This window comes from Medicago sativa, chromosome 5 (assembly GCF_051527215.1).
Source record: "Medicago sativa cultivar Bolivia chromosome 5, Bolivia_mono, whole genome shotgun sequence".
Lineage (NCBI taxonomy): Eukaryota > Viridiplantae > Streptophyta > Magnoliopsida > Fabales > Fabaceae > Medicago > Medicago sativa.
This window is the reverse complement of record NC_140753.1, coordinates 54,323,783-54,350,005: the sequence shown is the minus strand read 5'-3', so window position 1 is coordinate 54,350,005 and position 26,223 is coordinate 54,323,783. Positions and strand designations below refer to the sequence as shown.

The 26,223-nt window shown below is 33.5% G+C and overlaps 1 protein-coding gene and 3 long non-coding RNA genes across 4 annotated transcripts; all 4 read left to right on the top strand.

The window, feature by feature from the left end:
- Positions 1-2,091: 2,091 nt before the first annotated feature.
- On the top strand, positions 2,092-3,024 carry LOC146923084 (uncharacterized; the record flags this gene model as incomplete). The annotated part of the gene is made up of 2 exons (XM_085711655.1): positions 2,092-2,821; positions 2,914-3,024. Coding segments are annotated over exons 1-2 (318 nt in total), but the record flags the coding sequence as incomplete, so codon positions are not given.
- A 10-nt stretch (positions 3,025-3,034) lies between these two features.
- LOC146923083 (uncharacterized) lies at positions 3,035-4,412 on the top strand. The gene is made up of 2 exons (XR_015012707.1): positions 3,035-3,402; positions 4,053-4,412. It is a non-coding gene; the product is annotated as an uncharacterized LOC146923083 (long non-coding RNA).
- A 271-nt stretch (positions 4,413-4,683) lies between these two features.
- On the top strand, positions 4,684-5,811 carry LOC146923082 (uncharacterized). The gene is made up of 2 exons (XR_015012706.1): positions 4,684-5,197; positions 5,387-5,811. It is a non-coding gene; the product is annotated as an uncharacterized LOC146923082 (long non-coding RNA).
- A 247-nt stretch (positions 5,812-6,058) lies between these two features.
- Positions 6,059-7,656, top strand: LOC146923081 (uncharacterized). The gene is made up of 2 exons (XR_015012705.1): positions 6,059-7,041; positions 7,232-7,656. It is a non-coding gene; the product is annotated as an uncharacterized LOC146923081 (long non-coding RNA).
- The last annotated feature ends 18,567 nt before the right edge of the window (positions 7,657-26,223 follow it).

Sequence of the window (26,223 nt, the reverse complement as noted above, 5' to 3'; positions counted from 1 at the left end):
GCACGGGATGGATTTATTTTGGTTGTTGGGTTTATTTTAGAATTTATTTTATGTTGCAGATTTGTTTTACGTGGGAAAATTTTCATTATTTTGCTCTTAAGTATGATGTTAAATTCGACAATTTGTTAATTATCTTGTTTTTACCGTAAATTTATTTGATGCATAAATTCTTTTATATTTTTTTATGTTAAAAGCGACATAGTTTTTTTGTTACAATTAAGTTGTAATAAAATATGCATTAAAAAAAAGTTTTTTTTAATAAAAAAGGTTTTTTGTCTGGCAGGTTGGCCCGTCAACTCGTATGTCCACACTAAACGTGGTGGAGTGAGATTTTGAACTAGGTCACCTAATTTGGCTCGGCTCGTGTCGTCCCGTTTTTAAGCGGGCTTAAACGGGCGCGGGCCTAAATGGGGCAGTGGCGGTCCACTTTGCCATCCCTAATTTTTATTCGCGGCCTCTTGACCTTAGTGCTGGTCTATTGGAACATATGTGAAAATTGCGTTAAAAGACTAAACGTAAATTTCCATGTTGGGTAGAACTAGTGTTGTGTGAATTGAAAAAAGTGGAAGTCCCACATCAGATGGAACACACATTTGTATTTTTTATATAGTTGGGGTGTACCTCTAATGGGGGTACATAATTATTTGAACGAAGTAAGCACTAGAGAAAAAAAATATATTGATACATATTTTATTATTTGGAAATAATAAATTAAATAATTAATTTAATCATTATTAGATCTGAAAAATATTTTGGAATTCAATCTAGAATATTTCGGAACACAATCTGAAATATTTTGGCAGACAATCTAATTTATTTTAGTGCATGATCTGAAATATATTTTGATACTCAATAATATATTTTTTGTACTCAATATGATATATTTTGATACTTAATCTGAGATATTTTTGTACTAAATCTAATATGTGAATTACTTGTTCCCAAAATTTCTCACTTATTAGTTGTAAACTTTCTCTATAAATAGAGAGCTTGCATTCGATACACCGAAATTCACACAGTTGATGTTTCCTGTGCTTTTCCTCTCTTCTCCCTCCTTCGACTTATGTTAACGAGTCCTTCTCCTTTTTTCTACTCCTTCTGTCCCTTCGGAATTAAGATTGTTCTTAAGACCATAGTCCCTTTTCGGTTTATTGTCCTCATAGTCCCTTTTCGTTTTATTGTCCTTTCAGAATTAAGAATGGTCTCAAGAGCATAGTCCCTTCAATTATTTATGTCTCTTTAGAATAAATAATATTTTAAGATCATGGTCTCCTTTTCGGTATAATACGATGATCTTAAAAATATATTCTTCAATTCTTGGAGAAGTTAGACGTTAGAATGGTAGTAGCGTCATATTTGAGTGGTCATATAGTACCATAATCGGAGAAGTTAAAAATTTAGAATGGTGGTAGCTCACCAAATGTATCGGTCTTACTAGGGTGAGGGAAAAAGAGACGAATGCTCTTGAAAGAAAGAAGGTTGGAGAGAGTTAGAAGAGAAGAAGAGAGGATGAATCAGAAAAAGAGGAGGAAAGGGCTAGGAGGCAGATGGAGCGGATGGAGGAAGGGATAGTGGAGGAGCTTGAAGAGATTGATGATGATGATGATGATGATGATATCTAGTATCTAGCATCTACAAACAGCATTTAAATGAAAAAGATTAATATTGTACGCTCACTTTAAATCTATATATCTATATATTATCTAATCCTAACATACATTGTTAGCCTACCTGCCAACCCTAATTCTACTGTTTTTGGGCGCCAATCATTCCTGACCATTGGATCACTATCATTAGGTGCAATTATCATATCAGCCATTGATCATATCTTAATGCTGGCTTGCACACATCACAACCATCAATTCAAATTTGAATTTCCGCCCCCCCCCCCCCCCCCCCCCCCCCCCCCCCCCCGCACTGCGACGAGCATCTCCAGCAAAAGAGAAAGAAGCCATTGCAACTCCTTCTTCCTGCGATCGATGTGTTAACTGTTGGGTTGAGCTTTGCGATCGATCTCATCATCTCAATTCCTCTACTTTTTCCTTTCATTGATTTCCAATATCATCAAGAACGCACGCTACATGGTATCACTCAAATTTCATTTTTATTTTATTTTATTTGTAGGGTATTTAAGAGTATAATTATGATTTATTGATAATTTAGGAAAGATTTGATTTCGAGTTTGATTTTATATACCCACTGTAATTTATATTTTCGAGTCGGAGACTTTCATCACAATGGTTATTACTTCTTTTCTCTGGTAGGTTGAATTCATAACACTACTATGTGTCATATGTCTGAGTTTTGCATAATAGACAACATACTCTCTCAAATCAATTTTTTGTTTCTTTTTACTTTTGCCGCACCAAGCTGTTTGATTGTTTGCTTATATGAACTTTGACCCATAACATGGTTTTTCAAGCAATGTTTTAAAAAAACCATTTGGAATTTGCACTACTTATATCATAGTCCAATATGTTGAATCATCCTTATTGGTTTTTAAGTGACAAGTTTTGATTTTTGGCTAAAATAGAATAAGTGACTCTGAATTTGCACTACTTGCAATCTTCTATCATTCAAACTACATTGCTGAATCGAATTTGCTCCATTTAAAATGGACACGAAATTAGAAGCGAATCTTAACGCAACTGTTTCTACTGTTAATGCGTATCCTGAATCGCGTGTGGTTAACGCTATTAATGGTGATAGATCAAAAGGTTCTGTTCCGTTTGATGTACAGATTGTTGCTGAATCTTCATTTCGTTCGAGTTCATGGAGGTTTAGGACGAGGATTTTGAAGGCTTTGTGCAGGAAAATTGATGTTGGGATTTCGTCAAATTCGACTACCGGCGAATTGATTGGTGGAAATAGAGAATGTCAGGTCTGGACTTGAATTGAATTGAATCGTTTAAGGGTTTAGAAATATCATCTACTTCCAAAAACAGAACCGATTCGATTCCAATCGAACATACATCTCTGTTCTCAGACGAAGTCCTCAAGAACATGCCTCATATTCAAGAAGGTATGTGGCTTTGTTAATTGATTTTTCCATCTTTAAACTTTATTGAAATTGTGTTTCAATAGGAAGAATGGGGGCTGCACATTATTTTGTTTGGTTTCTTTTGCAAGACTTGGTATATGCAGTGGGTTATTTCATGCACTCATTTTCAATAAAATTTTGCGCCTTCAAATGCATGGAATGTGACTTTTTGAGATATTTCAAATTTAGTCTTATGAGCGTTTGAAGTTATGTGTTGTTTCTTGATTTTTGACTAACAATATAAATTTGTTTCAATACATGTTGTCATACAAATCAACAAACTTGATAACTCTGAATTTTGAAATGGATTTTCGTCGAATTCGACTTCTGGTGAATTGATTGGTGGAAATAGAGTATTTCAGGTGTGGACTTGAACTGAATTGAATTGTTTAAGGGTTTAGCCATATCATCTACTCCAACCGAACATAGATGTTATTCTCCACTTAAATTTGTTTTAATCTTTTGTTCAAGTAATTAAAGGCAGTGAACTAACGAAGAGAAAGAATTTGGCTAATTTAGGCTATAAGTACTTTTTGGCTCATTTTGAAGAAAAAAAAGTTTGTATCACTATCATTAGGTGCAATTATCATATCAGCCATTGATCATATCTTAATGCTGGCTTGCACACATCACAACCATCAATTCAAATTTGAATTTTCCCATTTAGAAATTATTAGTATTCTTTGTATATAGTTCATGTTCCTTCCAATGCATGCAGCAAACACATATCTCATGTTCTTTGAAATGCATTAAACAATACATAGTGCTCCACAAATCACCTTTTTTTATTGCATGCACCTACTATTGTTTTTGAAAATGTCATTTATTAGTATTATTTGTATATAGATTCTTTCACGTTTTTTTATAAGAGTATGGGAAACCCACTAATTTATTGCATGCACAAAAAGTAAGTTAGTCTACATGATGTTGTTGAAGTTAAGCTTTAGCTTTTATGCATTTTTTCTTTGTTTTTTTCTATCACCACGGATGCAAACAAAGTTTTTACTATTAGGTCCTATGAGCATGACAAGGAGAACAACATCATTGAAAACATAGTTATGCAGTAGTGTTGCAAGAGTGCAGGTTCTGTCATGGAGTGGTCTTGCTGCTGTAGTTTTTTTTTTCTTCCAGTTCAGCGCTGGTGTTTGGAGGCCGGCTAACATAACTCTTTCTGGTGTTCATGAGAGCCCTGTTTCCTTTTATTTAATCACCTTTTGTTTAAGTTTTTGCTATAGTAGAAATTAGAATTAGTTGGATTTCTTCTTCATGTTCTCTTATTGATTCTTTTTTTTTCCTCTTATCTCACCAACTATAGCTACATACTCATGAAATGCTGTTGTGAAAATAAGTTAATTTTAATTTTTAAATATTTTATTGATTGTGTCTGTTATTGCATATGTATATAGTTGTAAAATATCTCTCTATTATCCTTTTTATAAATATTTAATTATGTCTATGATTAGACATGGCAACGGGGCGGGGCGGGGGCGGGTTTTGACACACCCGTCCCCGGCCCCGTATTACACTACCCAGCCCCGCCCCCGCCCCCAGACCCGGCGGGGATAGAATCTTTACCCCCAGACCTGCCCCCAATGGGGACGGGTGTCCCAGACCCGCCCCCACCCCCACCCGTGAAACTATGATTGCCTTATGCCTTATATACTGTCTCAAACCACGAAGATGAAACTACCTTATACATTGCTTCTTATAATCAAGTCTAATTATTGGTTGAAAAAGTTCAAGAAGTAGTACCGTTAGGCCAATGTCAGCCCATTACATGAATATGTTTTGTTTAATCTCAATGCCTCTTGAAAATAAAAATGCTTCTGATTCAAAGTTGTTGAACCAAACGCATAATAAGAATGTTATCCAAGCTCTACTTAAAGCTTAGTGACAGAATATGCTTACTCATATTGAGCTATTATTTCTCATGTTGCTCTTACTGATCATTCTCTCACTAATTCCTTCTACTCTCCCCTTCAACCATGAAGGTCCCTTCTCTCCTCATAGTAGTGGCATGTCCTTAATTGATCAAGCAAAGCTTAACCAACAAAAAACTTTATAGTTTTCTGCTACTCGACTGCAAAAGTGTGCAGTAATGGCACACCAAGGTGAATTCATGTCTGCTACACTCAATTGATTTTGTTCATTTTCAAGGTAAATAATCTTTGTGTTTGTTGTCAATCATTGCTTGCCGGTTGTGAAAACAGCATAACGCTATTTTACTCATGTTATTGTGTTGATGTAATACCATGTTGATTAGTCCTTTTATGGGCTTATGTAAATATTTGTATATGCAACATGTTTTATGTAAATGTTCATAGTGTTGAGTTGATTTGGTAGCAGATATGATGAAAGTACATGGCATCCTCATATGTGACAATTGGTTTTGTAACTTGGTCTTTCCGCTAATATTTGATTGCTTTGAGCAAGATGATAGCTATGAAGATGGTAGCTTAATGTTGAAGAAGAAAAGAGGACTGAGGTGTGATCAAGTAAAGAGCTTTGAGTTGGAGAGCTATTTAGCTAGCTAGGGGAATCGTGATATGTAAATAATGTATATGCAGTGAAATATCCTGACTACAAATTTCTATATATATGGCTTATGTTGCAGAGATTGAAACATGAACCTAAAGTTGTACTATTCACAATGTTTTTTTTAGGGGAGTAGTATACACCATGTTCTCATTGCAACAAAATTATTTCTTAAATCGATGGAAGCTAGCTCAATTAGGTTTAAAGAATAATATAGTTTAAAGTTGTTACCCTCACTATTGGCACATCAACTCTAAAGGAAGTATATATTATTTGTTATAATACAAGGTAGTGAAGGTACTCATCAATTTGAATCCGTATATGATGTAGTTTATTGAATAAATCCCTACTTGAACAAATAAAATTAAGGATTGTAATTTATTGAATAAATACAGACTTGAATATTTTAAATAAAAGATTTACAAAACCAGAGTTGCATGTCTGCGGTCAATACCGTTATTTTATTGATTAAAATAACGGATGCAAACAAAGTTTTTACTATTAGGTCCTATGAGCATGACAAGGAGAACAACATCATTGAAAACATAGTTATGCAGTAGTGTTGCAAGAGTGCAGGTTCTGTCATGGAGTGGTCTTGCTGCTGTAGTTTTTTTTTTCTTCCAGTTCAGCGCTGGTGTTTGGAGGCCGGCTAACATAACTCTTTCTGGTGTTCATGAGAGCCCTGTTTCCTTTTATTTAATCACCTTTTGTTTAAGTTTTTGCTATAGTAGAAATTAGAATTAGTTGGATTTCTTCTTCATGTTCTCTTATTGATTCTTTTTTTTTCCTCTTATCTCACCAACTATAGCTACATACTCATGAAGTGCTGTTGTGAAAATAAGTTAATTTTAATTTTTAAATATTTTATTGATTGTGTCTGTTATTGCATATGTATATAGTTGTAAAATATCTCTCTATTATCCTTTTTATAAATATTTAATTATGTCTATGATTGCCTTATGCCTTATATACTGTCTCAAACCACGAAGATGAAACTACCTTATACATTGCTTCTTATAATCAAGTCTAATTATTGGTTGAAAAAGTTCAAGAAGTAGTACCGTTAGGCCAATGTCAGCCCATTACATGAATATGTTTTGTTTAATCTCAATGCCTCTTGAAAATAAAAATGCTTCTGATTCAAAGTTGTTGAACCAAACGCATAATAAGAATGTTATCCAAGCTCTACTTAAAGCTTAGTGACAGAATATGCTTACTCATATTGAGCTATTATTTCTCATGTTGCTCTTACTGATCATTCTCTCACTAATTCCTTCTACTCTCCCCTTCAACCATGAAGGTCCCTTCTCTCCTCATAGTAGTGGCATGTCCTTAATTGATCAAGCAAAGCTTAACCAACAAAAAACTTTATAGTTTTCTGCTACTCGACTGCAAAAGTGTGCAGTAATGGCACACCAAGGTGAATTCATGTCTGCTACACTCAATTGATTTTGTTCATTTTCAAGGTAAATAATCTTTGTGTTTGTTGTCAATCATTGCTTGCCGGTTGTGAAAACAGCATAACGCTATTTTACTCATGTTATTGTGTTGATGTAATACCATGTTGATTAGTCCTTTTATGGGCTTATGTAAATATTTGTATATGCAACATGTTTTATGTAAATGTTCATAGTGTTTGAGTTGATTTGGTAGCAGATATGATGAAAGTACATGGCATCCTCATATGTGACAATTGGTTTTGTAACTTGGTCTTTCCGCTAATATTTGATTGCTTTGAGCAAGATGATAGCTATGAAGATGGTAGCTTAATGTTGAAGAAGAAAAGAGGACTGAGGTGTGATCAAGTAAAGAGCTTTGAGTTGGAGAGCTATTTAGCTAGCTAGGGGAATCGTGATATGTAAATAATGTATATGCAGTGAAATATCCTGACTACAAATTTCTATATATATGGCTTATGTTGCAGAGATTGAAACATGAACCTAAAGTTGTACTATTCACAATGTTTTTTTTAGGGGAGTAGTATACACCATGTTCTCATTGCAACAAAATTATTTCTTAAATCGATGGAAGCTAGCTCAATTAGGTTTAAAGAATAATATAGTTTAAAGTTGTTACCCTCACTATTGGCACATCAACTCTAAAGGAAGTATATATTATTTGTTATAATACAAGGTAGTGAAGGTACTCATCAATTTGAATCCGTATATGATGTAGTTTATTGAATAAATCCCTACTTGAACAAATAAAATTAAGGATTGTAATTTATTGAATAAATACAGACTTGAATATTTTAAATAAAAGATTTACAAAACCAGAGTTGCATGTCTGCGGTCAATACCCATGTTACAAAACATGTTTGTCACTCAAATTACTTGGAACTGCAATTTAGATTGAAGGTGGAGTAGTATGCATGTTACTTCTATTTCTATTTGAAGTTATGGACAATGAAGTTCTTTTGTGTCACATAAGTTGTATTAATTTTGTCTTATATAGTAGAATGGAATTCATATCTAGAGCACGGGTATATGACCCGTGCGGCAGCACGGGTATACGATCTAGTATATCTAGTATCTACAAAGCATTTAAATGAAAAAGATTAATATTGTGTGTTCAACTTTACTTTTTGTTCAACACTTGTTTATATTGAACTGTAATTGTTGGATAATGTTGATTATTATTTGACTAATTTAGGAATATAAGAGTTAGATAGTTAATGGAAAAATTTATACTGAAATGTAGTTTTATCCTATCATCTTTATTTGTGGGGTGGGGGTGGGGGAGGGTGGTTGATAATTTTTTAGGTGATTAGATTGTAAATTAAATAGCTTAAATGAAGGGTAAAAATTGGAAGAATAAAGCTACTGAAAAACCTTTTTTTTTTTTTTTTTTTTTTTTTAAGGAAGCTACTGAAAAAACTGTTATTCACTTAATGTGTAAGTAGAGATGACAAGGTTTAATTTCTAAAAAAATATTGAAATAGCATATCATGTCTCTCGATATGAGCTAGATGTACATCAGGAAATTCTAATATGGATACGACCTAGGTGTATATCATGATAAGATAAGAAAATTATTTATTTATTTATCCTTATAATCCACACAAAAAATAGTTGCATGTTTTCTTCCCTGCATTTCCTAAAAAAAAAAAAAAAATGTTTTCTTCCCTACAAAAAGAATCTGCAAGTGGTTAAGTCCCTACTATTTTTAAAAATTGTCTCTCCTTTAAATTTGAAATACACGTTGACTTAATGAGTATCCCATTAAACATAGAATAAAGATAGGTTGACACCCTTAATGTGTACACATTTTTGAACTATTCTAAAAAAAATCAGTTAACCAAATGTATGGTATGTGTGACCACATTTTTTCAGTTGTTGTTAAACATAACCAAGTCATAATCAAATTTCAGAATATCCAACATAAATTAAAGGGTTTTAGCTCTTAGCGAGCAAGACATAAAATAGTCAATGAGCTTAGATACATATCCATTACAATAATATTAAAGTAAAAGATAATAACCTAAGTGAAAACCAAAAGAGAAAACTGGTTATTTTCCAAGGTGCTTCGGGGTGGTGCAATTCCTCGCGTCAGTCTGCATTGGACAACAATGGTGAAAAATAGAGGGGAAGGATACTTCACAATCAGCTCATCAGTACACAAAGGTATCATAATACTTCACAACTCTGCACACATTCGTCTCGTGACACGACACCATACATCACCACAACTAAACCTTGCACACAATCATGTTGTGAATTCGAACTATAGGTTTATCAATCCATGTGGAGGTTTTGGTTAGGTCCCCTCCTCTTTTGTGTACCACCTTTTTCTTTTGGTTATATATTTAGGGGAGCTTTAGCACAATTCTAGGTTTCCTTCTTTGCTTACAAAAAAAAAAATATACGGTAGGACTGGAAATAAAATTTAATATGCCTAAATTGAAGGTCATTTGGATATATTTGAAACCAAAGATAACAAAAGACAAAATCAAAATAATATTATTTGCTGCCTTATTTCATTTCAATATCATCATCTTAGAGTACAAAACCATAATTACATGGTTCATGAAATTAGAAAATTAAAAAACAAATCAAATTATTGGTTGTCTACACAATAACTATATGGCAGCTCATGAAATATTCTTGCCTCTCTTGGTTTTGGCACTAAATACATAATCATGTGCAAAACTTACTCCTAACACATGCACATTCACCGTAAAAACACATCCTTTGCATAGGAGGCTGGCATATATTTGCTGGACAATCAGAATCTTCAACACATGTCCAACCTGATGTAATAAAAAAAAATAAAAGAATGTAACTAAAATGGAATAAATATTGTGTGCGGAGTAAATAGGAAATTAGAAAATGATAAAAATGGCTTACCATTGACGTTCTTTGCAACAAGAAAAAGGGAAAAAAAGATAACCAAAACATAAACAAACTTGATAATTTTAGCCATATTTTCACCCTATGCCTATAAAAAATGATTTTATCACTTTATTATAATTTATAGAATTTATCCTGTCCTTTATCAACTAAATAATTTTTAGGGTTTATCAAATCATAAAAGAAAAACCCTTGTAAAATTATAATAGTCATTAAATGTCTCTTAAATACATCAAACGTCATACAAAAAATTTACCAATCATAAGAGATCATTCTCTTTTTTTATGTTTTTTTTACTAAATTTCAATTATTTATAACCTTTCATTGATATGAAAGGGAAAATAAAAGAAAATAGTAATATTGTTGGCCAATTGCAAAATTATTTTTAGAAATAATACAGCAAAGTGACAATATGTTATACATTAATTTATTTATTTTTTTGGTCTTATATGTTATACATTAATGAAGTGTATTATTGGATACAAAGTTACCTACCAAATGAGACATTTCTCTAAAATCCAGCTACATTTGCTTGATAGAAACATGTGACCATGTTTTGTGCAACTACTAGATAAATTTCTTTTCGAGACCAAAATATCGTTCTGGCAGTCACTAAATAGGTTAACGACTGATTCAACGACCACTTTAACACACTTGATAATCTACTAAACGCTAATGTGTATTGATCAATTTGGCGACCAAATTTTAGTGACCGGTTTAAATTCATATTTATAGTCTAATTTAGTAACCGATTTTGAGACCGATGAGTCATCAATTTTATGAAGTTATTATAAATTCGGTCACTAACTCAGTCTTTATAGCCTACTTTATGTCATGCCCAAATGAATATAATCCACACAACAACAAAAAAATAGTTACATGTTTTCTTCCCTACAAAAAAATCTGCAAGTGTTTAAGTCCCTGCTCTTTTTTAAAATTATCTCTCCTTTAAATTTGAAATACACGTTGACTTAGTGAGTATCACATTAAACATAACCAAGTCATAATCAAATTTCACAATATCCAACATAAATTAAAGGGTTTTAGCTCTTAGCAAGCAAGGCATAAAATAGACACAAAGAGATTAGATCATATCCACTGCAATAATATTAAAGCAAAAGATAATAACATAAGTGGAAAACCAAAGAGAAAACTGATTATTTTCCAACGTGCTTCGGGGTGGTGCAATTCCTCGCATCAGTTTGCATTGGACAACAATGGTGGAAAATAGAGTTGGGAAGGATACCTCACGATACTTCCCAACTCCACACACATTCGTCTCGTGATGCGACACCATACATCATCACAACTAAACCTTGCAAACAATAACTGCTGTGAATTTGAACTTAAAACCACATCAATAAACTTTAAATGTGTGGAGCAAAAGAAAATAGCAACCAAATCAAAGAAGCTTTAACCAACAACATACCAAAATATAAGTAAGAGAAAACAACACACTAAAATTTGTTTACACAGTTCAACCCATTTGTCTTACATTTGGGAAGAGAGCAACTCTCAAATCGAGTGATACAAAGCAATTACAAGTAATTAGATCTCAAATCACGAAAAACAAAACCTAATTTATATCCATTTTCACTAAGAAAATGAGAGAAAACTTTTTGATCCTTTATCTAATGAGATCTCACTATCCAAGGTGTTTGTGAAGTGTTTACCAGCCAAGAATATAACCCAAAGACATTGAATCACTAGCCAATAAGTTTCCTCCTTTGGTTTGTTTTTCAAGATTTCCCCAAAAATAATGAATGAAAGCTTACATAATGTCCAGATTCCGACGAAATCGCACCGTGATTTGTCCAAATAGCATCGCGGTCCACAGTTCGTACACAATATTGATGTTGCTAGCTAGCAAAATTTTATCGCAATTTAATTCAATTGTGTCGCGATTTTCTACGAATCAAAACCATAAAATCAGCTACATCGATCGTGTCGTGATTGCTTCCAATCATGTCGCGATCCAGAATCTCTATCGACAAATTTTAAACCAATTTTCAACGATAACAAACATTTGAAATTCACAAGAAAACCTCATGCGTTAGATCCTTTAAACACTAGTTCTACCATTATTGACTAAACTAACATTAACTACCTAATTATGAAACAATCATTCAAGCTTAAAAAGCTTAGACTCATATTTTATGAGCAATCGTTTACCTACCTTTGTGCCAATGTAATTATTACACAGTGATGACTGCGCAAGTTATTGTAGTTAGGGTTTATATTCTACTGCATGTTCATGATAGCTTACCATAGCCTTAGCTTCTTGTATATATATATCAGTTGTAAACACTTCATTCAATATAACAATTCATTTTCTCTTCATTTTACTCGTTTCCTAATATGGTATCACGCGCCTTCTCTTCACAAGAGAAAGGTTGTTACGATCCATAACGGTTTTGTAACCGTTTTTCTCCGCTGCTTCTTCTTCTCCGATCACCATTGTTGATCATTTCTTTCTTGTTTTCCGGTGTTGATTCTTGTTTATCCACCGTGATTCTCGTTGCTTGTGGTTGTTTCAACTTTGTTACGCCTTTGATTTTCACAAATTCACCTTTTTTCTTGCTTTGCTTCATCTTCTTCATTGAAGCTTTTCATACTCTGTTTTTCTGCAACTTGAATTCTTCTCTGAATCTTCTATGGCGCCTCGTAATTCATCACCTGATACTGAATCAGTTTACTTTGTTCATCCTAGTGAGAATCCTAATTCTCTTTCTATTACTCCTAAGCTCACCGGTTCCAATTACATCGCATGGAGTCGCAATGTTGAGCGTTCTTTGGGCACGAAGAACAAACTAAGATTCATCAATGGTTCAATACCTATGCTTGATGAAGATGACTTGAACCGTTCAGCTTGGGAACGTTGCAATCATCTAGTTCAATCTTGGCTTATCAATTCAGTGTCAGAATCTATTGCACTAACTATTGTGTTTTGTGATACTGCTCTTGAGGTTTGGCTTGATTTGAAAGAAAGATTTTCCAAAATTGATCGTATTCGTATTGCAAATTTACGTTCCTCCATTAACAACTTGAAGCAAGGATCTAAGAGTGTTTTCAAGTATTTCACTGAAATGAAATCTCTTTGGGAAGAACTATCTTCACACAGACCAATTCCCAATTGTGTTTGTGTTCATCCTTGTCGTTGTATTGCTTCAAGAACTGCTAAATTTCATAGGAATGAAGATCAAATAATGCAGTTTCTAACTGGTTTAAATGATCAATTCTCTGTTGTAAGAACTCAAGTTCTTCTTATTGATCCTCTTCCTTCTTTGAACAAAGTTTATTCTTTGGTTGTTCAAGAAGAGAGTAATCATGCTTCTCTCACTTCATTAAGTGTTACTGAAGATTCCTTTGTTCAGATCAATGCTTCTGATTCAAGGAAACCCCAAGGTCGTGGCAAGGGTTCCTATGGTAACAAACCAACCAGATTTTGCACTTTTTGCAACCGTACAAATCACACTGTGGATTTTTGTTACATGAAGCATGGATACCCCAATGTTAACAAATCTATGCCTCGTGCTAATGCTGCTTGTCAAGAAGATATAGAAACTGGTGCCACATCTTCTTCTGGTTCAGGTGCTTCTGCAAGTTCTCCTTCTGCTGGTTTTTCTCAAGAACAACTTGCTCAGCTTGTATCCATGTTACAACAATCAAATTTGGTGGTTTCAGCAACCCCTCCTTCACAAGCTACTTCAAATCATATCACTTCCACCAGCATTGCAACACCTGATACTTCTGCAGGTATATCTGCTTCTGTTTCTTCTTTCACAAGTAAACCTTCTTTTTGGCTTATTGATTCATGTGCTAATGAGCACATTTGTTGTGATCTTTCATATTTTAGTTCATTTTATAGAATTAAGCCTATGCATGTTTCTTTACCTAATGGTAACTTGGTTTTAGCTCATCATGCTGGCACAGTTTCATTCAATTCCAAATTTACTCTTTCTCATGTTCTTTATTCACCCCATTTTAAACTCAATCTCATTTCTGCAGCCAAAGTTTGTGAATCCATGACTTGTTTCTTTCAATTTTATCTTGATAAATGTATCATACAGGACCACCAGTCTTTGAGGATGATTGGTTTGGCTAAACAAGAGGATGGCTTATACAAGTTTTATCCTTCAAGTCAACCTTCATATATGAAGTTCCCTTCTGTTTCTAGTGTTTCTTGTAATAATGTTTCTCTTTCAAATTGTAATAAACATGATCATTTTGTTCCTAATGATGCCTTGTGGCACTTTAGACTTGGTCATTTGTCTCATCAGAGACTCCATAAAATGTCTCTTTTGTATCCTGATATTACTTCTAATAATAAAGATACTTGTGATCTCTGTCATTTTGCCAGTCACAAGCATTTACCTTTTACTTCATGTTCTTCATATGCTTCTGCCAATTTTGAGCTTATACATTTAGATATATGGGGTCCTTTATCTGTTGCTTCTGTACATGGTCATAGATACTTTCTTACTATTTTGGATGACCATAGCAGATTTCTTTGGATTATTCTCCTTAAAACCAAATCTGAAGTGTCTCATCATGTTCAAAACTTTATTCTTATGATTAAAAACCATTTTCATACAACTCCCAAATTTATAAGATCTGATAATGGTCCTGAATTTCATTTACCTATCTTTTATGCATCTCATGGTATTATTCATCAAAAATCTTGTGTTGAAACCCCACAACAAAATGGTAGGGTTGAGAGGAAACATCAACATATCCTCAATGTTGGTAGGGCTTTATTGTACCAATCAAAATTACCTCCTTCTTTTTGGTCATATGCTATTCATCATGCTGTTTTCCTTATCAATAGAGTCCCTACACCTATATTGCAAAATCAATCTCCCTATTTCATACTTCATAATAAACTACCTGATATTTCTTTGTTTAAGGTTTTTGGTTGCCTATGTTATGCTTCCACTCTTCATTCTTACAGAACCAAATTACAACCTAGAGCTAGAAAGTCTCTTTTCTTGGGATACAAGACAGGTTATAAGGATTTTACTCTTTATGATCTGCATACTAGAGAAATATTTGTCTCTAGACATGTTACCTTCCATGAGAACCATCTTCCCTATCATCATTCACCTTCTTCAACCTCACCTGACTGGGAGTATTTCTCTCATCAGTCTCCTTCACCTATTGTTGACACTTCTCCTTCCCAGCCTCCTATTATTGATGATATAGTGCCTTCACCTATTGTCTCCCCTCCTACTCCTATTACTTCACCTGTTGCCTCTTTTGTTCCCAGACATTCATCTAGAAACATTACTACTCCTTCTTATCTGCAAGATTATGTTTGCAGTAACATTCATGCATCTACATATCCCATTTCCAATTATGTTTCTCATCATTCATTATCTAATGCTCATTCTTCTTTTGTGTTGTCCCTTCATTCACAACCTGAGCCAAAATCATATGCTGAAGCCAGTAAACATGATTGTTGGAAGCATGCTATGCAAGTTGAACTTCATGCTCTTGAGAAAACTGGCACCTGGAAGCTTGTGGATTTACCACCCAATGTCAAGCCTATTGGTTGCAGATGGGTCTATAAAATCAAGTTTCATGTTGATGGCTCTATTGAGAGATATAAGGCTAGACTTGTGGCCAAAGGTTATAACCAAACTGAAGGCTTGGACTACTTTGACACATATTCTCCAGTTGCTAAGCTTACAACTGTCAGGCTTGTAATTGCTTTGTCTTCAATCCATAATTGGCATCTTCATCAACTTGATGTTAATAATGCCTTTCTTCATGGAGAACTACAAGAAGATGTGTACATGATAGTTCCTCCTGGCATTAAAACTGACAAACCAAATCAAGTCTGCAAACTTCAAAAGTCTTTATATGGTTTGAAACAAGCTAGTAGAAAGTGGTATGAAAGGTTAACTTCCACTCTCTTGTCTCATGACTACCTGCAGGCTCCCTCTGACCATTCCTTGTTTGTGAAGAAAACATCATCCTCTTTCACCATTCTTCTGGTTTATGTTGATGATATCCTCCTTGCAGGCAACTCTCTTCAGGAATTCACTCACATCAAATGTGTTTTGGATTCATTGTTTAAAATCAAGGATTTAGGTCAGTTGAAATACTTCTTGGGTATTGAGGTTGCACATTCCAAATCAGGAATTTCTTTGTGCCAGAGAAAGTATTGTTTGGATTTACTGGATGATTCAGGCACTATAGGTTCCAAACCTGTTTCTACTCCTTCTGATTCATCTATTAAACTTCATCATGATTCTGGTCCATTATATGATGATGTTCCTGCCTATAGAAGATTGGTGGGTAGATTGCTTTATCTCAATACTACAAGACCTGACATCACATTCATTACACAACAATTGAGTCAGTTCCTCTCTAAACCTACTCAAGCTCATTATCATGCAGCTTTAAGAGTTTTGAAATATCTTAAGGGGTGTCCTGGCAATGGCTTGTTCTTTCCCAGAAATGCTTCCCTTACATTGCAAGGCTTCTCAGATGCAGATTGGGCTGGATGCCTTGACACTAGAAAATCCATTTCTGGTCAATGTTTTTTCTTAGGAAGCTCTTTAATATCATGGAGGACAAAGAAACATATCACAGTATCCAGATCCTCTTCTGAGGCTGAATACAGAGCTCTTGCATCTGCCACATGTGAGCTTCAATGGCTTCTTTACCTTCTCAGGGATCTGCATATCTCTTGTTCCAAGCTTCCTGTACTTTATTGTGACAATCAGAGTGCCATTCATATTGCCTCTAACCCTGTGTTTCATGAAAGAACCAAACACTTGGAGATTGATTGTCACTTGATCAGAGAGAAGTTGAATTCTAGCATCCTCAAGCTACTTCCAGTTTCTTCCCAAGATCAAGTAGCTGATTTCTTCATCAAAGCTTTACTTCCCAAGACTTTTCATGTTTTGTTATCCAAGTTGGGCTTGATAAACATCTATCAACCTCCAACTTGTGGGGGAATATTACACAGTGATGATATCACTTAGTTTTTCTATTGCTTGCTGCGCAAGTTATTGTAGTTAGGGTTTATACTCTACTGCATGTTCATGATAGCTTACCATAGCCTTAGCTTCTTGTATATATATCAGTTGTAAACACTTCATTCAATATAACAATTCATTTTCTCTTCATTTTACTCGTTTCCTAATAGTAATCACAATAACGACTACTATTAACCTACAATGACCAAATAGCTGCTAAATCAAACCAACCCACTTATCAAGTGGATTGCATTTTTTTCGATTAAATCTTAAGAAAAAAAATTGTTTATTATCAAAAACAATTAAAATTATTCCCTAAAAAAAACAATTAAAATTATTATTAACCAAAGTCAAGTTGATTTGTTTCTATGTGATATATCTTTTTTTCCTCGGTAAAGTTAGGTTCATTATTTTTTGAGAAATATAGCAAGTATGACACGATGAATACATATTCCGGTAATAATATATTTTCATTTGCTTTAAATTTTTTTGATGACTTGCTTTCTTAAGAAACTTTGCGGTAAATAAAAAAAGAATATATTTTTGTGTAAAATAATCAACTTTATATTGCATGAAGGAATCTAGAATTAATTGATATATGGATATAGCTAGTATATAGGTATGAAAATAACTACGTTCCTACAAAATCATTGCTTACACAATTTTCTTAGTCTGTTAAATGCTAATATGTTGTTTGTAGCATACATTTCTTTTACCGACATGGTATTACACACTTTGTGTCCAACGTCACTCGTATTTACTCATAAATGGAAAGTGGATTTAGCACATAGCAAAGAAAGTGCGGTAGATTTTGAGGTAAATTTGAGAACATGAAAGTGAAATTTAATACCAGATTGGAATATGTATTCCTAAGTTTGAATTATAAGAAAGAATCACATGAGTCACTCTGATGTTGGAGGCACTCTATTTTCTTATTAATCAATTTGTTGTTCTAACAGTTTGGCACAACTAGCTAAACGTGTACATGCCCTAATTAAATACATTTTAAGAAAAGTGTGCAGAACATTCCAAGTAGAGATAAAAGGGAAAGCTTTTTTTTTTTTTTACTTTTCAAGTTACCCAAACTTGAACCCAGGACTTAAAGGTAGAGGACATAATCCTCTAACCAAGAGATACTTGGGAGCAGGTGATAAAAGGGAAAGATGAAAACACACAATTATTCCTAAATAAGTTTACAATTGAAAAATTGCTACATCTAGTACTCCCCTTACAAAGAGGTTTCTCTTATAAACTTGATGAACTTAATCTATTAATTAATGAATCAGGCATTCTCGATTCCGGGTAAAGAAGTTGCAAATAAAAATTTCGAAAGGAAGAGAAAATATTACATTTCGATTAAACTATAAGAAAAAATTGTTTATTATCAAAAACAATTAAAATTATTGTTCACTAAAGTTTTTTTTTTTTTTAAGAAACTAAACAAATTATATTAAAAAACTAACACAAGCTCCTCTTGCACAAGGTGTATCAAAGGAAGCTAAAGTATCCAAAAATTACAATGAGACAATCCACAAACTACGACAAAGTAGCCAAGAAAAATAACATTTATGATAGTATTTATGATGAGGGAATAGGTTTATTTTGTGATTTTTTTTTCCTCGGAAAAGTTGTATTGATCGTTATATTTTTTAGATTGTATTGATCGTTATATTTTTTAGATTTTTTTGTGTTACCCTTCCAGTTCCTAGGGGAGAAGAACTCTAGTAATTTGTATTTCGGTTGGAAGGTAAGTAAATTCTGATTAAGAATTGTTCTCGTCAGAATTGAATTTGGGTTCTCCCGAATGATTCGTCATATAGATATGATAAGTTAATATTGAACCTTATCCTATCATGCATCTATAGTTGAAATTCTAATATGGATACGGGCTAGGCTAGACATTTTTTAATCGAAATTTAAATTAGATTAAAAAAAACCGAGGGGCAAAGAACTTGACCCAACATTTGTCATTCCCATTGTTGATGTTGAAGACATGAATATTTTTATTAAAATGATAAGTTGGGTTATTTTCCATTGTTGAAGTATGAATTATTATTGCTTTATTAAATGACAGATGATGAGTTTTGTAACATCCTTTTATTTAAATGTATTCTTATTATTCAATAAATTAATGTTGGGATTTACGGTGTACACTACATACATAATCATGATGTAACAAAAAAAAAAACCATAATCATGTAGGCACATAATCTAAGCAACCGTATCCACACCACATTTACACTGGAGGAAATAACACATTTCTTTTAAAGGAGACTGACACATGTTGTCTGGACAATCAGAATCCTTAAAACAAAAAGAACCTGATGCAAAAAAAAAAAAAAAAATCAACTAATATGGGATAAATATTGTCTACAAAGTAAAGGAAATTTGTAAATAATAAAAGTAATTTACCTTCGTCATTCTTTGCAACATGAAAAAGAGAAAGAAAAATAATCAAAACATGAACAAACTTGATAATTCCAGCCATGTATCCCCTATTTGCATGTAACAAATGATTTTATCATTTTATAATTTATAGAGTTGGTCTTCTCCTTACACCAACAAAATAGCTTTTAGCCCTTATAAAATTGTATAAAAAAAACCCCTTCATAAAATTAGAATAATCATGGAATCTCTCTTAACTACATTAAAGTATTGTGTTTGTCACTTTAACACACTTTGTAAAAAGATCGCATAAAAAAACTTATCAATCATAAGACTTCCTTCTTTTTTTTATGGGTCTTGCTAACCGGTGCTCTAAGGGCAGTAGTTAAGGATTCCAATACTAGAAACTTTATCATGGAAATACAAGTCTTTATTTTTTTCTTAACAATAATTACACCACTTTTCGATGCAAATTTACTTATTTTAGTACTTTAACCAATGCCTTAAGTGCAATGGTTAACATTCTCTTTTTTTTATTTAATAAATTTTCACTATTTTATAACCTTTCATGATTGATAGAAAAGAAAAAAATCACAAAAAGGAATAATATTATTATTTAAAAAAAAAATATTGTTGTCCCTTGGCAAAGTTATTTGTAGAAATCATGCACCATTAATAGGTGACAAAATTTAGGTGACAAAATTTATGCATTAATCGAGTGTATTATTAGATCAAATCAAAGTTAACTGCAAATGAGACATCTCTCCAAGATCAAGCTACATTTTTTCTATACAAACACGTGACGGTGCCTTGTGCAATTTTTCTCTGAACCTATGTCGTTTTTATTCGAATTATATGATCATTGTTTTGGTAATTAAGGTGATGAAAAACACAAGAAATGGATGGTTGAAACTGTGTTTTACTTCTAACAATTTTTCGTTAAGTTATTTTTCAATATATTTTCTTCTCGTTCAATTAAAACGTTTAATTAAAAGAACTTGAAGAAAATACATAACTCAACACCTTATTAACTACGTCTTCATTTGGGATAGTTTTACCTAAACCATTCCACTTGTTCGCAAGGTGTGTAAACCTTTACTTCATGCGGTAAATTCACACTTTTGTCTTGATGCATCATCGATTATAGATTGTTTCATCCCGTTTGTCCCCTCATGTGTGACATGTAAGGCAACCCAGGTCGCTTGAGCGGTCTTACATGGGGACACAATATTCATGAGCTCTCGATGTGTGACATGTAAGGAATGTTTGTCTCATGGTACTAGTTCTTCCTTGTTTATATGGCCTAATAATCCATCAGCTTGAAATCCACAAGTAATTCTTGTGTGACAGACAAGATAGTTTTCTACTGCCTTCTTCAATTGAAGGACATGGAAAATAGAATGAATGCGTGCTGAAGAATGAAGTTGTTATTTAAAAGCTATAAGTCCGATTTGTTTAAGGACCAAGTAGGTACCATAATGTCTTGTTAATGATTTAGGATTATGTTGGATTTTTCCCTAATTAAGTTATTTATTTATTTAAATAAAATGATTTAGGATTATGTTGGATTTTTCCCTAATTAAGTTATTTATTTATTTAAATAAATAAGTGGTAATTACCCACTAAGTGCACATAGCGGTAATTATCCATTAATCATAAAATGGTCTTTATTCTTTCCCTTAAATTTAGTAACTGCCCATTATGAGTAAGTGGAGGAGCAGTTTTATTTTGCACGTTCAGTAACTTCTTGATGGCAGAAGTTATATAAAGGAGTGCACTTCATTTGTTTTGGTTCCCTAAGCCTAACATCTCTATTTAGAAGACTTGCACCATCAAAGTGAGATTGTGGAAGGTTTAGAAGAGCCTCAACTTCTTCAAACAAGAGCAATGGCTGGAGGTATGCCTTGATCCTTTAATTTACGTTTCCGCTGTTTAAGTAGTTATTTCTTTTGTTCTTTATGAAATAACTTACATGTGACTACAGACTTCCAAAGCCCTTGTGGACTGAAGCTCTTAAAACGGCAGTGTATATATTGAACTGTGTTCCAACCAAGGCTGTCCCAAAGACACCGTTTGAGTTATTTAAAGGTTGGAAACCGAGTTTGCGTCATATACGCGTTTGGGGATGCCCGTCTGAAGTAAGAATTTACAATCCACAAGAAAAGAAACTAGACCCTAGAACTATAAGTGGGTATTTCATTGGATATGCCGAAAATTCTAAAGGGTATAGGTTCTATTGTCCATCTCATAGCACTAGGATTGTGGAATCAAGAAATGCAAAATTTCTTGAAAATGACTTGATTAGTGGGAGCAATCAATTTCAGGACACTGGTTCTGATAAAAGTCAAATTGATGCTGAACCGTCCACTTCAAGTGACAGATTGATTGTCATTCAGAGTGCCCCTCAAGATCAAATGGGTATTAGACAATCAGTTGTTGAAGTTCCACAAGCGGCCGATAACAATCTAGTAAATAAAGATGTTCAAGAATTTCCAGAAATTGTTGAACAAATGGTTGAGCAACATGATCCTCCGGAAAATGTTGAACCAACATTAAGGAAATCTACTAGAGAGAGAAGGTCAGCTATACCTAGTAACTATGTTGTATATTTACAAGAATCGGACTATAATATTGGTGCTGAAAATGATCCTGAAACGTTTTCAAAAGCCATGAGTTCTAGAGAGTCGAATTTGTGGTATGATGCTATGATAGATGAGATGAATTCAATGGCATCTAATGGAGTCTGGGATCTTGTCGAGTTGCCTAATGGTTTAAAAGCCATTGGCTGTAAATGGGTCTTTAAGACAAAGAAAGACTCATTAGGCAACACTGAGAGATATAAAGCTAGACTCATTGCCAAAGGATTTACTCAAAAGGAAGGAATAGATTACAAGGAGACTTTTTCCCCTGTATCTAAGAAGGATTCTCTTCGCATCATCTTAGCATTAGTTGCTTATTTTGACTTAGAACTACATCAAATGGATGTGAAAACTGCATTTTTGAATGGAGATCTAGAAGAAGAGGAAACAACCAGAAGGATTTTCTTCTAGTGGTGATGAGCATTTGGTATGCAAGCTTAAGAAATCCATTTATGGACTCAAACAAGCTTCCCGTCAATGGTATTTAAAATTTCATGATGTCATCTCTTCTTTTGGATTTGTAGAGAACATTATGGATCAATGTATATACCAGAAGGTCAGTGGGAGTAAAATTTGTTTCCTTATTTTGTATGTAGATGATATTTTACTTGCTACCAATGATAAAGGTTTGCTTTATGAGGTGAAACAATTTCTCTCTAAGAGTTTTGATATGAAGGATATAGGTGACGCTTCTTATGTCATTGGCATTAAGATTCAAAGAGACAGAGTTCGTAGAATTCTGGGCTTGTCACAAGAGGCTTATATCAATAAGGTCTTAGAGAGGTTTCGGATGAAAGATTGTTCACCAAGTGTAGCACCTATTGTGAAGGGTGATAGGTTCCATTTGGAACAATGCCCGAAGAACGACTTTGAAAGGGAACAAATGCTTAATATTCCATATGCTTCCGCTGTTGGAAGCCTAATGTATGCTCAGGTTTGCACACGGCCTGACATTGCATTTGCTATTGGAATGTTAGGCAGATATCAGAGTAATCCAGGTATGGAACACTGGAAAGCTGCAAAGAAAGTGATGAGGTACCTTAAAGGAACCAAAGACTACATGCTTATGTATAGGCGAACTGAAGATTTAGAGGTCAAAGGTTACTCTGATTCAGACTTTGCTGGTTGCGTTGATTCAAGAAAATCAACATTCGGTTACATTTTCATGTTAGCCGGCGGGGCTGTTTCTTGGAAAAGCGCAAAGCAAACTTTGATCGCCACTTCCACAATGGAAGCTAAGTTCGTATCTTGTTTTGAGGCTACATCACATGGTGTATGGATGAAGAGTTTCATTTCTGGGTTGAAAATTGTGGATTCAATTTCTAGACCACTAAAGATGTATTGTGACAATTCAGCTGCGGTTTTTATGGCTAAGAATAATAAAAGTGGAACTCGAAGTAAGCATATCGACATTAAGTACTTAGCCATAAGAGAACGCGTTAAAGATCAAACAATTGTTATTGAGCATATTAGCACTGAATTGATGATTGTTGATCCGTTGACTAAAGGCATGCCACCGTCAAAATTTAAGGATCATGTAGAAAGTATGGGACTTGGTTCACATATTTGATTTTCGTTGTAAGAACGATTTTAGTTTTATGAAACTATGTATGATATTTTCTCATATTTGATCTCTAAAGTGTATACATTTGATTTTGAGAAATATCAATTAAGTTTGGAACCAGAATAAACATAAATAATATGAGTTTATTCATTAAGTTATATGATTTGGTTAGAGACATAATACATTGTGATACATAGAAGATAATACTCAATTAAAGAGGACATGTCGCTATGATCCGTGTGTTTTTGTTTCTTATTATTGTAAGTGAAAGAATATGTCGACCAAGTGGGAGAATGTTGGATTTTTCCCTAATTAAGTTATTTATTTAAATAAATAAGTGGTAATTACCCACTAAGTACACATAGTGGTAATTATCCATTAATCAGAAAATGGTCTTTATTCTTTCCCTTAAATTTAGTAACTGCCCATTATGAGTAAGTGGAGGAGCAGTTTTATTTTGCACGTTCAGTAACTTCTTGATGGCAGAAGTTATATAAAGGAGTGCACTTCATTTGTTTTGGTTCCCTAAGCCTAACATCTCTATTTCGAAGACTTGCACCATCAAAGTGAGATTGTGGAAGGTTTAGAAGAGCCTCAACTTCTTCAAACAAGAGCAATGGTTGGAGGTATGCCTTGATCCTTTAATTTACGTTTCCGCTGTTTAAGTAGTTATTTCTTTTGTTCTTTATGAAATAACTTACAGATTAATCCTAGTACAGTATGAATAAGTCATGTGATCTTGATTGATGAGCCATAAAAATTCCCACAGAAGCGGAGTATGCTGAAATGTTGACTGACTTATGTTGCAAGGGAGCGCAATGGCATCAAAAACCTGACAGAAATCCTATCAGATTGACAACTGAGAATATAAAGCCGATTTCGGCTTCATATTCGCAGTTGGTTGTTATAATGTCGGTTAAATATTTGGTTTTTGAGAGCAGTTTACTTTGGATGGAGATCGAATAACCTAAATTTTAACTTGACGAAATCGAAATGAAAATATGAGTTGTTTAATTTTTGAACAGATGCCAAAACCCTAGAATTTGTATTGAGACAAGAAATATTAACAATAAAAGCATTTAGAATGAAGAAATTCAACAAATAATTGAGCAATATATGAATTTCAATAGTGATGAATTAGTGACGATAAAGAATGATGAAAAGAGAAAAATAAATGAAAAAGAAATTAAAGTGACCTTGTTAACTTGGGAGTCAAGTTGACTGAGAAAATGTCTATAGCGGTTTAAATCTTCAGTTGAAATATGTTGTTGATTGTAGTGCGTACTGTAACGCCCACTTTGATATTTAATTATTTTTATTAAGTTAGAGTCTATTTATGTGATTTATTTTAAATATGTGAGGTGTTGGTATTTTATTAAGTGGCATTATTCTATTATTTATTAGAATATGAGAATTATTAGTGTAAGTAGAATTGGAGGTTAGAATAGAAAGAAGAATAAGTTATTGGGCCTAAATCGGTTTAGGAAGAGTATCTGGTATTATAAATAAGGAAGCTTAGGTTAGAAAGAGTTTTTACGTTAAACCGCTTTTTGGAGAAAGAGGAGAACTCAGAGAGAGAGAGAGAGAGAACCCTAGGAACGAAGAACGCTGCTTTTGATTTCAGAAAAACAATCTAAGGTAAGGGTGAGACTATCTTTCACTAATATTAGGTATGTGAATCATTAGATTGCATCTAACATGCTTTAGAGGAGTTTGTAAGAGGAGAGTCTCTATTCACCATATGGGTTGTATGAAGGGTTTTGTGTTCCATTGTTTTTCATTATCTTTTAATGAATTCATGCTAAATTTATGCTTTAATTTGTTGTTGTGATTTTGATTATGTGATTAATTATGAATTCATGATTTTATTTGTTTTCCTTTAATGTTCCGGTGCTCTTCGGCACATGAATACAAGGATTATTCTTTCGTTGTTGTTGTGATTACTTGAAACTTTTAATCGTGTTTATTGAACAAGTTTTATCATCTGAGAAAATAATTATCGTATCATATATATTTTCTTTCTCATTCCATATATATATAGTTTCCGCCACTGGTTTATGGTTTTGACTAACCTATAAAATTTGATTGTTTGTGTCACTTGTGCATGCTCTGTGTTTCAGAGGTAGTTATACTATATTAGATCATTTGATGGGAAAGAAAATAGCTTAATAGAGTTAAGAGAAGTAGGATTCGGTTGTAAGGGTTCGGTTAGATTGGACTAACAATAATGCACTAATATTTTGGTGTCACCGTAATCTATAAGAAGTAGCCATGTGCACTTAATGATAGAATGGCAAGGGACTAGATGACAATATGCTCAAAGAATAATAGTCACGTGTAAGTGAAATTAGTTGACTAGATGCTTGAATCAAATTGCATGATATACCATGTTTGAAATATATATATTGATGCTTCAAGGCAATTAGGCAAATTTAGTTAAGAGAGATTAAAAGGACCATGGCTAGGAACGAGAGAATTTAGTTAGGTACAGTAGCTAAATGAAATTTAGTGAGAGTTATAAGGATTGGAACTTAATTTAAATTATTAATAAGGTAATTTAAAGAAGGTATATGTCGTGTATAATGTTATGATAACTTGAATTGAGGTGTCGTTTAACGATGTGAAATTGATGTGTTATATAGAGATGTGCTATTTGAAGATGTATGATTTAAAGATGTGTTATATGAAGATGTGTGATTTAAAGATGTGTTATATTATGATGTTG